We start from the raw sequence: 14,296 nt of genomic DNA on the forward strand, positions 1-14,296 counted from the left end.
AAAATACGGGTGATGGAAGATTGATGGATCTCATCGGCAGCAACCATGAAGGGCAATTGAGAAGGGAAATATATTGGCGAGGATAGTTCAAAATAAATAGCAATTCAGAAGAAAATTGCCATGGATGCATGGTTATGGGAAGATTGGATTTTATTGTCAGCAAAAATGCCATTTTTGCGGTCTATGTGCCACAAATATGTGGGCTTTCACACTGAATACTGAGAAATAGCCATTGAATTTATATGGCGACATACATAGATGACATACATTGGCATTCCTGCTGGATTCCGTGAACAAGTTTTATTATTGGAAAATTCTTGAAAATTCTCCCCATTTGAGCTATATTTTTCCGTATACCGTAAGCTATTTTAAAGCTTAAATAGTTTAATTGAATTTTAAATGAATAATAGAAAAAAAAAACAGAGAAAGTTTTGTCATTAAATAAAATTAAAACAATAAAAATAATTCAATAAAATTTTACTTGTTTTTTATTTTTTTTTTTTTGAGAAAAACTAAATTAATTCCTCGTGCTTTTGATATAATGCTTTATTAAGAAATAAATCGACTTAATTCATAAGTTTTATGAATTTTCTATTTTACTTGTTTCAATATTCCATGGTCAGTTCCCTCCTTCATCAGGTACAAAAAAAATGTATTAAATGTTTTAAAAAATTATTTGAATCCGTTAATTTCTAAAAAAATTTTATTACATTCTCTCTCTTTTCTCAAGAGGAATTTATGAATTTCACAAAATAAGACTCGAATGAAATGATGCTTGAAATAAAGTATGAAATAAAGCTTTAAATTTCAAACAAGTAAATGAAATGGAGTGGAACAATACGATTATACACGACGGGGGGATTTTGTCAATTTCTATAATCTCCTAAAATTCATCTAGCACGCAATTCGGCCTCAAATTCCTTCCCTCTTGTTGGGAGATTTGTGTGAAAATTCCTGTGAATTTTCTCTGCACAGTTGTATGTAAAAAATGCTTTGTGTGTGATTTTTTCTGGTTGCTAATTCCTTAATTTAAAAATTGCTCTCATAAATTACACGTTATTGCTGCGCCTCAGGGGATGATTCTGCCAAGAATAAAATCATATTTCAGTATGAGACCGGAAAACTGAGATAATGGGTCCGTTGTGTTCTAAGTAGGAATTTTCATTCACCTCTCCTGTCTGGGATGAGGGGGGATGAAAAGTGAAATTGCGATAAGAGTTGATGCTTCAGAAAGCACATAAAGGCACGTTTTGCTCCTCCTTTGCTGCGTTTGGGTATTTTTAGATGAGACTAGAGGGCTCAAGCACATTGAGGGTTTTTCTCGAAGACTTTCTGCATATAAGATGCTGAATGTGAAGAACTATAGAAGGAAAACAACTATACAGGACAAAAATTACAAGATAACTCACCCTTGTCCGGCCAAGAAGTAAAGCATCCATTTCACCTTCGGGATTTGGATTTCCACTGCGACCTATCACAGTTGCTGGAGCTGCGATGGTGTCACCAATGGCCGCCCCAGTTGTCATACTTTCTTCGACAGTTTAAGTGATTTTTTGCCCCTTTGTTAAAAGTTTCCCACAGTTCCGCGAATCCCTCAAATTCTGTTAACTTGTTTACTTTGTATATGTTTCTCCTGTCTACGTTACACGCTTCCAATTTTGCGGAGGATAAAAAAATACTTCGACTTCCAGCCTCTTCGGCACTCCAGGAAACTTCACACTTTTACATTGTAAAAAAATATTTATCTTTCTCTCTATGGGGTTCATATATAAAAAATACATTGTCAGTGGAAAAATACATTTTAACGTTGTTGATTTACCACAAGAGTTTTGGGATATAAGAAATCTTTATGATATCGCTCGCTTCTGCAAAAGAATCCATGTACACTTATCATTTTATTCATAGCACACATTTTTCTTATTAAATTCTTAGTTTTTCTTTTCCATTCACTTTAACACTTTTATATTAAATCATTTTAAATAAAATATTATGTAGTTTTATTGCCACTTTTATTTTTGAAAGAATTGTGAGGGGAATTATTTGAGAAAAATATTGATGTTTGTGTGTTTATTGAATTCATTCAAAAAATATCATCGAAAGACGTATAAAATTATATAGACAAACATTGAGTTGAATTTTAGTTCATTTGAAATGAAGCTTTCGAAATAAAGTTTATATGGCATTATTTACAATACCAATTGTGTCATCTATAAATTTTGTCTTCCTATAAATTTCACTTTATTCTCTATACGTAAACTTGAATCTACCATTTCCTTTATGCGTCATTTTCTTGCGCTTTTTCTCCCTTTTAAAATTACTTAAGATGTCCCTTTGAAAGTCCATTGAAACACGAAGCTTGATTTATCTCGCATAAATTCCCCCCACACATCTTCATTTCAGAGGCTGTATGTAATGTGATTTCATCAAGTCGTCTCTCTCCACCTCGCCTTGGGTTACACACTCAAGAAATAAACCAACAAATTGCATTTTGTCTTGCATGTTGCAATGAAAAGGAATTCTTCTGCAAATAAATGAACCCCATTCTTTACGACGAGGAAATATTTTTCTCAGCTTGACACTAATTTTCCACCCTACTTCCTACACAGACAACTTACTGCTTGGTTTCTTTTTTTATATGAAAAATTTACAGCAAATGCAAATCAGATTTTGATTGAATTGATGAGGGATTCACAGCTAAAAAAAATTTCGTTTACGTGAAACAATGTGGAGGAAAATATAAATTTTCTCATCCGCAAAAACTCTTCATCAGCAATTTAAATAAGCACGGCTTTTGTCAATAAATCCGTCAGTGATGATACATAGATGTGTTAAAGTGTCTGTCATATGTTTCTGGGATGTACATATATTATGAGCAAAAATATTCTATCATAGAATGTTCTTGTTCTTGTTCTTGTTCACGACATTTGAAGGAATTTCAACCCTCTGGAAATTTCCGTCTCCGTCTTAGATTTTATTTTGGGATTAAAATGGAAAATTCCATGAAAATTCACAAAACTTTTCCTGAAAATGTGGAAAATAAAAATTATTTCTAATAAATTATTATAAAATAAATAACATATAAATATTTATAATGTTTTCCTTGCACTTCTTTTTATTTATGATTATCAACATAATGCTTAAGACTTTCCCTTGAACCTTATATGAGAAAATATTGAGAAACTTTCCATCACAAGGCTGTAAAATATTTATTTTCCACTTCGTGCACAATAACAGACAGGAAAGCTATATATTTTTTGCTGAGAAAAAAATCCACAAAAACGTTCAGAGCTCTATTTATGGCGCCCACCATGAATATGATGAGCTTTCCTATCCAATATAAAAGTTTAATAAATAAAATGCAATTTAGTTGGGTGATAAATTTTTATATTATTATTTTTTAGTAAGTTCCCCAAGGGTATTATTTTCAATCAATTGCAAAAAAAATCACAGTCTAAGCCTCAAAGTTTTTTATTGTGTAAATTTCTGAATCACATCCATTGTTAGAATTTGAAATTTGCATTTTCTCAAAATTGCTACTTAATCCAAAATTCCACTCTGCCTTTTCTTAACAGAACAATTAATTTATTCTGTCAAAGTGAACAAGAAATCCACACAGATGGCAAGCTAAATTGTGAAATTCCTACACCCTTCCTGGATTAACAATTCAAATTGGCAAGCCAGAAAAAGAAAAAGGAATGAAACAAAAAAAAAAACAAAATCCATAAATTATGAGACAATCATTACAAGGAGACAATTGGGTTACAACATTTCCCATTCCCCAGGAAAAATTTTACGATTTGTATTGGCTTTTTCCCTTTAAGTGACACTCCGCTATTCCTTCCGGGCTTCTGTCTATCGAATGATGGGTAGAATTTGGAATGATGATTCACATCCATTTGGTGGGGCGGCAGGATTTGGGGGTTTTGTAGAAATTGAGAAATATCGAATTCAATGAACTCTCCGCATAAGGTTTCAAACCTTTTTCTCATGAACAAATCACCACTCGGGTCGACCAATATTAAATTTCTCCCTGGGAAGCCCCACGTATATATGAAAAATCGATTAAATATTTTATATATTTTTCTCAACTTTTCCGAGTTTGTGGCATTTTGCTTCTTGAAGGAATAAACTTTGACACAAAACTTTGTACTGCCATTTACATCGCCCAATTTCCGACATTAAAAATTATTTTGATATCAAGAACTTTCTTCTTAACGGAGATATCATTACATGTATCCATATAAGCTGTATAGCTTAAGACTGGGTTATGGGGGGGAAGGTAAGGGGGGGTTACAACAAAAAAAAAATCATTACATGTATTCGATTACTATGTGAATTTGTATTTTTTTTTTTTGTAAAATTGCATTTTGATTGTAAATTGTGATTATCTCATCTTCCTCAGTTGTAGCTACTATGTAAATAAAACTATAATCTCTAAAACGTATTTTCATAAAACTTTTATCGACAATAGAGTTCCCTTTTAAAACTTTTCAAGATGAAGGGATTTTCTCATGGATTACAATTCATTTGAAAGTATTACCATTTAATTTTCTTACCCTCGTGGAAAACTGAAGCTCACAATCCACGTGGGATCTCGCACCAAAGATCTCTTACACTGTTTTTCTCTTCTCTTTGAACCGCAAAAACTTTCAAGGAATTAATATTTAGTCCAGTGGATGAGAGTATATAAAAGAGAACGCAGAGGGATTCCGTTTTGGGGGAGATTTTTAATAAAATCCACATACTTAATATTCCCTTCTGTACCATAATCCCCCATCTTAAGAGGGGCTTTATGTCAAAAATATTGCGACCCCATCGTATGCACTCCTCTATTACATACGGAGTGTATTTATGGCAACACACGTTATGGGTGTAGTAAGTACTGAATCGGATTATCATAATGAGGTATCTGTTCATAGAAAAATTGTGTGGTGATGTGCTATTTTTTTTCACCATGGAGAAAATCCTGAATTACGACATGTGGGGCACAAAATTTTTGATTGGGGAAAATAAGTCGATAACATTAAAGCTAAACATTTTAGGGCAGCATACATGGATATGTGTTTGATGAATACACACCGAGATGGATGAGAAATTACATCAAAAAATTGCTTCAGGAGATTTTATGGGTTTCTGAGGGATACAAAAAAAATATTTACTTCCCTGAATAATAATAAAGTGAACTGTACTAAAAATTTCTTTATACGGCCTGTGTTAGAAGTAAATTTCGAGAATTAATTTCTTGACTTTAAAGTGAGCTAACAAATAGCAATTAAAGCTATTGACTTTGCCACAACAATTCCCTCCCCCGCTGAGAGAGCAAATAGGCCTTATTTGGTTGCTTGAGACTGAGACCCATCATACAGTTAGTTGGGTGCTTGAGAGTATCTTACAGTGATTCTCCAGAGTTCCAATTAATACAAAACTCCATGGGATTTAATGAGAATTTCTAGAGAGGTTAAATTTTCTTACCCTCAATGACCTTGTCTAGATTTCTGATTTTTTTTTAATTTGGAAAAAAAAGGATTAACAAAATCAGGATAAAGATTAGAAAAAATGTGAAAAAGAAGTCTAATTTTACAAATATTTAAATAAATTTGTCTTCAAAACCAAACGGCTTAACCAATTTAGGTAAATTCAAAAGTTTTCAAGAGGAATCAATAAGCTTTCAAGATTTATAACAATAGAGTGCCAAAAATAATTTAGAAAGAACATGAAGATGATGGAACTACTTTTAGTGAAAATTTCTCATGCTATTATTTTTCTCCTCGTTGTATTATAGTTACATGGATCTATACTTCAAATGTAAATATCTATGGAAAGTGGCTGAAAGGGAGAAAAAAAGCATGAAAATGTGTACCTATATATATATAGGTGGAAAAAGGTCCGTGCCACGTTATAACAAAAGTGAGTCATTTATTCGCATCAGTTGTCGATGATGAAGTGTGATGTACCACCTTTCGTGTGCTATGAACGAAGACTAGAATCTCAACATATAATATGTGGAGCCACACTACTCGAGAGATGGGTATGCGGGCATTTATGGAAGATAATGAAATTGCATGTCAATCCCCCGTGGTTACAAATTATGGATTTCCGTAGAACATGTGATATGTGAGCTAACTCGGAATCGTCAAGACGAATTACATTAGATGGTATACGCCTTCGTTAAGCATTGTATTACACATATGCCTCGTGGCGGGGGTGGGGACTTTTTGTTGAATCACTTTGTAATTTTATCAACAGCCCAAGTGAAATTGATGAAAATTTCAAATTACTTTCACCTTTCCCCGGGAGAAGATACCATTAAAGTGCCAAAGGGGGAATTAAATTTTGTGTAATCATAGAGGGAAAATGATAAAGCCCATGCCTTCCATTTGATCCACTTTTCCATTGCTGGGTTCGTTATTTAATTACAGCAAAATATTGTGGTGGGTGCCTACAGTCACACAGTTTGTAAGTGAAAGAGGAGAAAGCTCGTTGGAAGATGAAGTTGACAACACCTAAATCAATTTATTTAGAGAGAAAAATTTACTCAAAAAAATTTGCAAACCTTTTTTGCTAATAAGGAACTTCGTTAGGGCATAATTTTTTTAAACATTCTCTTACAAATCACTTTCTTGAAAATTTCTGGTTCATCTCTTAAGAAAAAAGCTCTATTGATCATTTTAGTTTTCCGAAATTGTTGTGAGTTGTGCGTGTTTCTTCAGGTATTTGAGGTATTTGTTAGCATTTGGTCGCCAACACGATAACCAATTTAACATTAAACAAACCTGAAGATTTTCTCATAAGAAATTTTCCCAAGAGTTGAATTTTTCTTTTTTTTATCTTCTTAACGACTCAGGAAAAGTTATACCAACAAAAAGGCTTTAAACACTTTGCTACTGACAAACTACATTTGCTTCGGACAAATATCTAAATTTGGCTTCTAGGCGTTTTCTTTTTTCGTCACGACAAGACTACGGAAAGATCTGCAAAGAAAATACGTCTGGTGCAAAAAATTGAGGAGAAAAAAAGCTCGTGAACGTTTAAAGTATCATGCTCACCGGAAGTTAAGCTCTTATGAAGAGCTTTGACGACTAAATTACATAAAACTTTGACGGAGAAAATGACTTTCTCGTTATATTGCGAAAGTGTAGTACGGATTAAACTATGGGATAAAAGTTCCACAAAAGCATATAATTAACAAAACGTCCCACAGAAGCTGAATCTCCAACTATTTACACATCACATTAAGTCTCCCTTTTATCTTCATCATGAAGGATTCAATTTTAACCTCAACTTTCTCGTTAATAGTTTAATTAAAACATTTAAAAGTATTATGAACTCTTAATAGAATAACAACTTTTCAACTTTTCTCACAATCTCAAATATTAACTCGTGCTGTGAATGTTTAAAGGCAGATGTTTTAATAAAAAAAAATCCCTGCTATATCTTTCATAGTTATGACCGACCACCCCTCACTCTGAGCTTTAGTCATAATTTTCTGCTCAATTGAGAAGATACTCTCGAGGATACACTCTTAATTAATTTGCAGACGAATGTGTCAAGTTGCGTTTGAGTGATTCGATGGTCTCCTGGGTGAGGGAATAAGGGCAAAGTTTCATGTAATTTCCCTTTTGCCATGAGGAGTTGAGTTACACAGGGATAATCAACTCCCTGCAACGTCACCATTTTTCTCACAGGGCACTCTCGTGTGCTGCCTTCCTCGTCATTCATTTTCATTCAATCTTGTCAGCAAAATTGAAGATGTCATACAAGGAATTTACTTGCAAAATATCAATACACATACATTTTATGATTTTAAGCATAAAATATCTCAAATATTTCGGTTTTGCTTCTCTTCATCCAATGTGTATACTATTTTCCTAAATTTTCCACTCATGAAGGCTTCACATAACCAATCTACAAGGTTGTGGGAAAGAGTGTATATGAGGAATTATTAATATACATTTCTCGGGGGTACGCATGCAAATTTCATTTAATATTGTTAGCAGAATTCATCAAAATGTTGCCTTCGTGTTGAAGTTTTCGTTTAATATTGCAACAAAATTTAGTTAACATTTACTTAATTGACGATTTAATTGTGTGAAACTGTATGTACTTATGTATGAGAATTAAATTAACAGCATTGAGAAAAGCGCCAACAGATTTATAGATGTTTAACTATATATTCTCATAATTTATTTAAACTTTGGTTTATTTTGCGAGGAAGTGTGAAGTAAAAAGCTCGACTTAGCAAATTTGTGAAATGGTTTCAACATGTCTGTAAGGTAAATATTATATATAGCATAGTTTTAGCTCCTTAAATAAACGACGAAGTTGGTCGTAAAACTTTATACTGATTATATTTTGAAGAGAAGAAGAGAGTGGTAGAGTTAAATATTCGGATTATATAGAGATTATGTAAAGTTTGCATTTTTTAGAGGATTAAGTGACTCAATGTGATGTGGAAGGCAAATATTAATTTATCATTCAATCAGATTATATGATGCAAATTTAAGAAGGAAGAAAAATTGATGAAAAAAATTTAAATGACAATTTTCCGTTAGCAATTAATCAAGAATGTCAAATATGTTTTAAATAATTTAGCTAGAGAGGTGTATAATGATTGATTATGTGAAAGCAAAATAATTTCGTGAAAATTAACTTAATACAAAATGCATTCACAGCGGAATTAATGGAAAATTCTCTACACATCGATTGATTTTAATCTCATAATTTGACTGCAAAATTTTACATATAGATTAATATTTTATACTTCAGTGTGTTTTAAATTTTAATACCCACATTATTTATTTTAACGCATGAATTTGAAAATTCCCGGACTTAAGATTATTTGAAAATAAGGGTTCATCATTTTGAAGAGTAGTTATTTCGAATTGAGGGTAATTCGATGTCCTAAACGTTTTAATTTTTATTACTTAACAATCTTTATAACTCGGCAAATATCATCAATTTAATAAAGTGTATTAGAGTTAATGAGTAAGAAAGTAAAAATCATTTAATGTTTTTATGCCTCTAACTAAGAGACATGTATCAAGAAAAGCATATTTATGTTGAACATCTATCAATTCCGTGTAGATTTTGATGGTAATCTGAGTGACTTCAGCACACACGCTCATGTTGAATGACAGATGCGATGGTTGAGTGCCCGCAGCCCTTAGAATGCCAGGAATTGCTATTGACATGAAGTCCCTGCCTCAACCCAACACATTATATCCCTCCCGGCAAGGCTGTGGTGAATTGAATTTGCTCTCGAATTTTGAAACAGGTCAAGTTCACATTGCACACTGTATACAAATCCTATACAACATCCATATAGCCCAAAAAGCTCTCTGGAGCGAACATAATGGGGGTTTTGCTCGATGTAATGCAAAATGTTGGGGGTGTGTTTGAATTCAGGCGAATAGCGAAAGAGAGAGGACGAGTCTATGCGGTGTGTACATCAATAAAAACTAATTAAAATATCGTTTATGAACACATATTGTATTAAATTACCGTAATTGGCACATATTTTGTGTTTATATTCCAACTTTATGACGCACATTGAGGTTGATGAACGTAGCTTATAAAAGGTAACCCGCGATGTACCTTTGCAAATCACTTAATTACTCCATAATTAGTGTCCTGTACAAAAAGGCTTCAAGTTTATATTTTGATTAAGCGTACCAAGGGAAAAAAACGCAGCACAGAACAAGCAGCGAAAGCTCAAAATCACATTTTCACAAAAGTAAATTTGCCGCAATGGGAATGAGTATAGAAAAAAACGTATATTGTCCGGGAATTTAGAATGTTCTTTTGATTGATGGCTTTTGATGTCCAGATGCTGCGTTGTGTTTGCCTATTGTACCAAGAAGAATAGATCGGAGTGTGAGATGAAAAAGAAGCGATAGCAGAAAATGTACTGCGGGAGCTCATGTGCGTCTCGAAGCGCGCCCGTTGTGCGACTACTTGCGGCGTCGTTTTGCAAGAAAGCACTCTGTCGGCAGTGGAGGCGCCGAGTGTTCCGTAAGAGAAAGAACGGAGCTTTCCGAGTGAGCGGCATGAATGAATTGTGCGAGTGAATTCAACGAGAGAGTCCGTGGCACCATGGTAACGGAATGGAAGCTAAGAGAGCAGTAGCTATGGACACCCACGCACGAGCATGGTCAGAAAGCTCCAGCGAATGGGGAAATTGCGAAGGTGCATCAACAGCTGTGTTTGCGTGAGGCAAAAATACACACTGATGTTCACCGAACGTGCTAAAGTATAATTTCGCGCAATTCACTTTGAGCCGAGGATTAAATTTAAAAGCTCTAAAAAAGCTTCTCCTCAATGAGCATCTTTCAACGCACAAATACAGCTGCAATCCATCAACCAATTGATTGATCTCGGCATTCAATTAATTCCATGTCCCTGTGTTTACGACACATTAAGCAGATTAGGGCTCATCCATCCTTCAGCCAATCTACACTGCCACCCCCACCCCCACTCATATGAGGGTGGTGGCTCAATGTGAAAGTGACATATGTAATTTTGTAGTAAATTGGCCTGATTCGAGGACACGCGCGGGGGTCAATGTGGGATCATCTGCGAGACGTGTAATGAATACGAAATGCCGAGGGTAGGAATACAATGAATAAATTTTGACGACGGTACACTAAAAACGAACAAACTCATCTCGCCATGCATAACCAATATGGTGAGAATTGATGGACAAATTCCCACCCACATAGACCCAAAATATCCCATTGTTTGGATTATTCTTTTGAAGTACTTTCGGGTTCGTTTGTTTAATTTTATTTTTTTGAAGCGCAAGAGCTCCACAAAAATGTTTACTAATCGCTATTACTCGCATATGATTTTCATCATTTCAATGTCAATATACCTACTAGACGTCTTCTTCAATGGTTTATCTAAAAAGTATTAATTTCCTTCGTGCGTTTGTGTTTCGAGTAATCTGTTTTTTTTTTATCCAAAAAAAAAGACAAGCATTCTAAAAGTAAAAGAAAATTAGAAGAATTGTTATTAAAAGTAAATCATTCAAATTTATAAAAAAAAAATGAGAATGTGTAACACATAGCGCAAGAAAAACGTTTCTATATAAATAAAGGCAAATTAAGCATATAAGAAATAAATTCTATGGTCCTTCCTCTTTTATATTTATCAAAAAATTCAACTTCAGTTAATTTATTTGGTTTACTAACGACTGTTTATGCTCAATCATTGGTAAGATTTGCGTCCTTTGCGAGCTCTTTCACAATGTGAATTCCGTCATTGCTTTTACACGCTAAAAATACGTGAAAAAAATATTTAAAAAACTCAACTCTAATTGACCTAAGTAACATTTGACTTTTTGTGTAATGTTTCTGCCAACATCATTGACATAATAACAATGCTGGGAACTCACGTGTAAGGTCACAGAGAAGTCACTTTATTTCACATTGTGTAATCCACCCGATGGGGTTCAATGGGAACAAAAACAAATCTCCCCTTCGACATCATCTCTAATTCCATCTCCATTGAGACATGGAGTGTGCCTTGATTTTCTCCACGGGCGGTCCCACCCACCCACAAGGGGGATGGACTGTTAATAGACAGTCGTTGGACAAAAGGACCAAGATGAAGAGCGGAACATGATAGATGGGGATTAGAATTTATTGTTATAAATCCTATGTCACCCTCTACTTAGCCTCTTCGTCTGTTGGGGCATCATGGGGGATCATTTGTCGTATAGTGGCGGTGTTCATGATGTGGCATCGACACCTCCAATTTATCAGAACAATCTGTCAATACGCAAATCTCACTCACGTCTCTGACCTTTTGCTCTTCGTCATAATGCCGTTGGGAGCAATTTTCAAAATTCCCCAATTCATCCCCAATACATCACATTCACCTTCCACCCCCACAAATGCTACCATCTACCCACGAATAGGCGAACTTGCATTCATTTTCCCCTTTGGCGCAATCGATGCCGCCCCTCCTGAAGGAGCACACCACCATCCCCCGCAGGCGTCTTTCCACCGAAGAGGAGAAAGCTCTTTGGGGTAATTTATATGTGTTGGGTGAAATAAATAAATTCCTTGCGATCAAAAGATGATACCGTCGAAGTGTGATTGGGATGTAAAAGTCTGTTGGTGTACCTCTTTTGGGGGAAACTTTTTGTCATCCATACGACAACTTTCCTCGCTCCTCCATAATGACTCTCTGGCGGCATGGAGATAAGCCCCGAAAGGAAAATCGAGGGATATAATTGATGGAGCGGATGGTAGAATTCTTGCACTAATCGGACGGAAGGATCTACAACACCCTCGGGGTGTTAATGGTGTCCATTTCCTCCCCACCACACCAAAACCCTTACCTCGATTGTTATGTGGCCACGTCGCTTTATATGGTCCGGAGATGATCGGAGGTTCTTCGAATCAATCTGAACATTTGTCTGCATTTTGTCAGCTTCTCACTAATATGGCTGATGAGGCTGAAAGAGGGAAGAAAAGATATACAACATAAGATTAAGGAAACTCCACGTGTGTAAGTGAAAATCCCTCAAGAGAAAATCCCAACTATGTATTTACTTAATCATTCTCTGTGAAGGACATTGGTAGGGGTTGAAAGTGGAATTCTTAGTTAACCTACATTGTGCAAATGTAAGAAGATTTCTTTAGAGGAAAACACCCATTGAGGATTGGTTGTCTTATAGAGAAAATCAGATAAAGGTAAAGGTTTTCATTTATGTTTTTATTCTTATGTATTTCTTAAAGTTAACAATTTAAGTATTTTGCAAGACGTTTAATTTTTTTTTACTTATTCCTTAGAAATAAAATAGTTCATCAGGTATTACATGGCTTACCTTGAATTAAAATATAGATCACTTTTTTTTAAAGGAAGGACATGCGAATTTATTGTCAATATTGATTTATATTTAAATTTAATATTCATAAAAAAATTAATACAATGTAGAGAGTATACTTATACTAAATTATGTAGATAATGCAATATTTAAATTTTAATTTTTAATATTTTATGAAGAGCATGTGATGTGAAGAAAGGATTTGCAGAACTTAAGCGAATATCCACTTTCATATTATTCAGTCTGTTGGAAAGCTTCTTGGAGTGTAGTAATATTTTTTTCTGTGTTGAAAAAATACCTAAAGAAAGTGAAAAAAAATATTCAACAAACAAAAAATCTAATCTCCGTCAGGCTCGTGATTTTGCCGTAACTTTCCATTTACAAGTAGGTATAACAGTGATAGATTTTGTTATTCTTTGAAGTAATTTAGCATATTCTTCCTATTCCTCAAATCTGTATAGAAAAAACTTAAATACTGAAATTCTTCATAAAAAAAGGAAAAATTATGAGTGAAAAGGAGAACTTCTACAAAATCAAAGCTGAAGTTGAGCATAAAATCTCAATCATGACCATAAATATAATCAAAGGACCACTGATTGATAGAATGATAATTCTACTTTCATTTGTGGGGAATGTTTTAGCCATAATATTAAATGTGGCGTATGCAATTGATCTTTTCGAGGGGCAGCTGTCTTTTAATATTGTGGGATCGCTTATCCTTGCATCGGGGCATCTGCATGTTGCCGCCAAGGCAATGGCTGCTTGCAACCAAAGACATCGTTTCCTACAACTTTTACAATGGATAACAAACCTCCATGAAGAGGATGATATTGATGATGAGACACAACGTCAGTTTAATGAAAATATTTTCTTGAGATCAAGAAAAATTTTTAACATTGGATACAAGTTCGTATATTTTTTTTCTTTTCTTTTCCTAATAAATTATATAATTTATTTTACAATAATTTTATTACAGAATTTCAAGGTTTATTGTAGTATTTACTGCTGGATTTCATTCTATTTTGAACATATTAACGGGAGAAAATCAAATTAGACTCTTCTTTTTACCAACAAATTCACCTTATACGCAAGCTATTACACATATCTTGCAAATGGCACTCTTTAGTTGTGCATTTTATACTGGACTCAACACAGATCTAACTTGCTTTTACTTTGGTCTAAATATTATGACAGCTTTGACTATCTTAAATCAAATTATGATTTCTGACAAACCAAACATCAAAAGAAAATTAAACTTTAGAACAATCCTTAAAAGACATTGTGACATTGTTGATTCGATAAATCAGTTTAATAATGCCATCTATATGATGTCCTTTACGCATTTCTTCGTAACTATTCCTCTTCTTTTGCTTGGATTCTCATATGTCCGTTTAAACAGTGAGAGTCCAGTTGGATACTTTATTGTTCTCTTTGTATGGGGTGAGCTCCTTCTTCTGTGTCTTT

General features: G+C 34.1%; 1 protein-coding gene across 2 annotated transcripts in view; it reads right to left on the reverse strand.

Annotated features, from left to right (window-relative positions):
• Positions 1-14,296, reverse strand: part of LOC129791090 (inactive dipeptidyl peptidase 10) — a 109,094-nt gene that overhangs the window by 78,692 nt on the left and 16,106 nt on the right. Inside the window, exons 1-2 of one of the 2 annotated variants that reach the window (XM_055829029.1) lie at positions 9,502-9,926; positions 1,410-1,865 (exon numbers count right to left, since the gene is read on the reverse strand). In XM_055829029.1, coding sequence (XP_055685004.1) covers positions 1,410-1,526 — 117 coding nt within the window. In that variant the 5' untranslated portion in view covers positions 1,527-1,865; positions 9,502-9,926. Of the gene's footprint in view, positions 1-1,409; positions 1,866-9,501; positions 9,927-12,343; positions 12,461-14,296 lie in introns of those variants that run through there. The other variant, XM_055829031.1, reaches the window with a different exon arrangement.

The sequence above is a fragment of the Lutzomyia longipalpis genome, chromosome 2 (assembly GCF_024334085.1).
Source record: "Lutzomyia longipalpis isolate SR_M1_2022 chromosome 2, ASM2433408v1".
NCBI classification, from domain to species: Eukaryota; Metazoa; Arthropoda; class Insecta; order Diptera; family Psychodidae; genus Lutzomyia; species Lutzomyia longipalpis.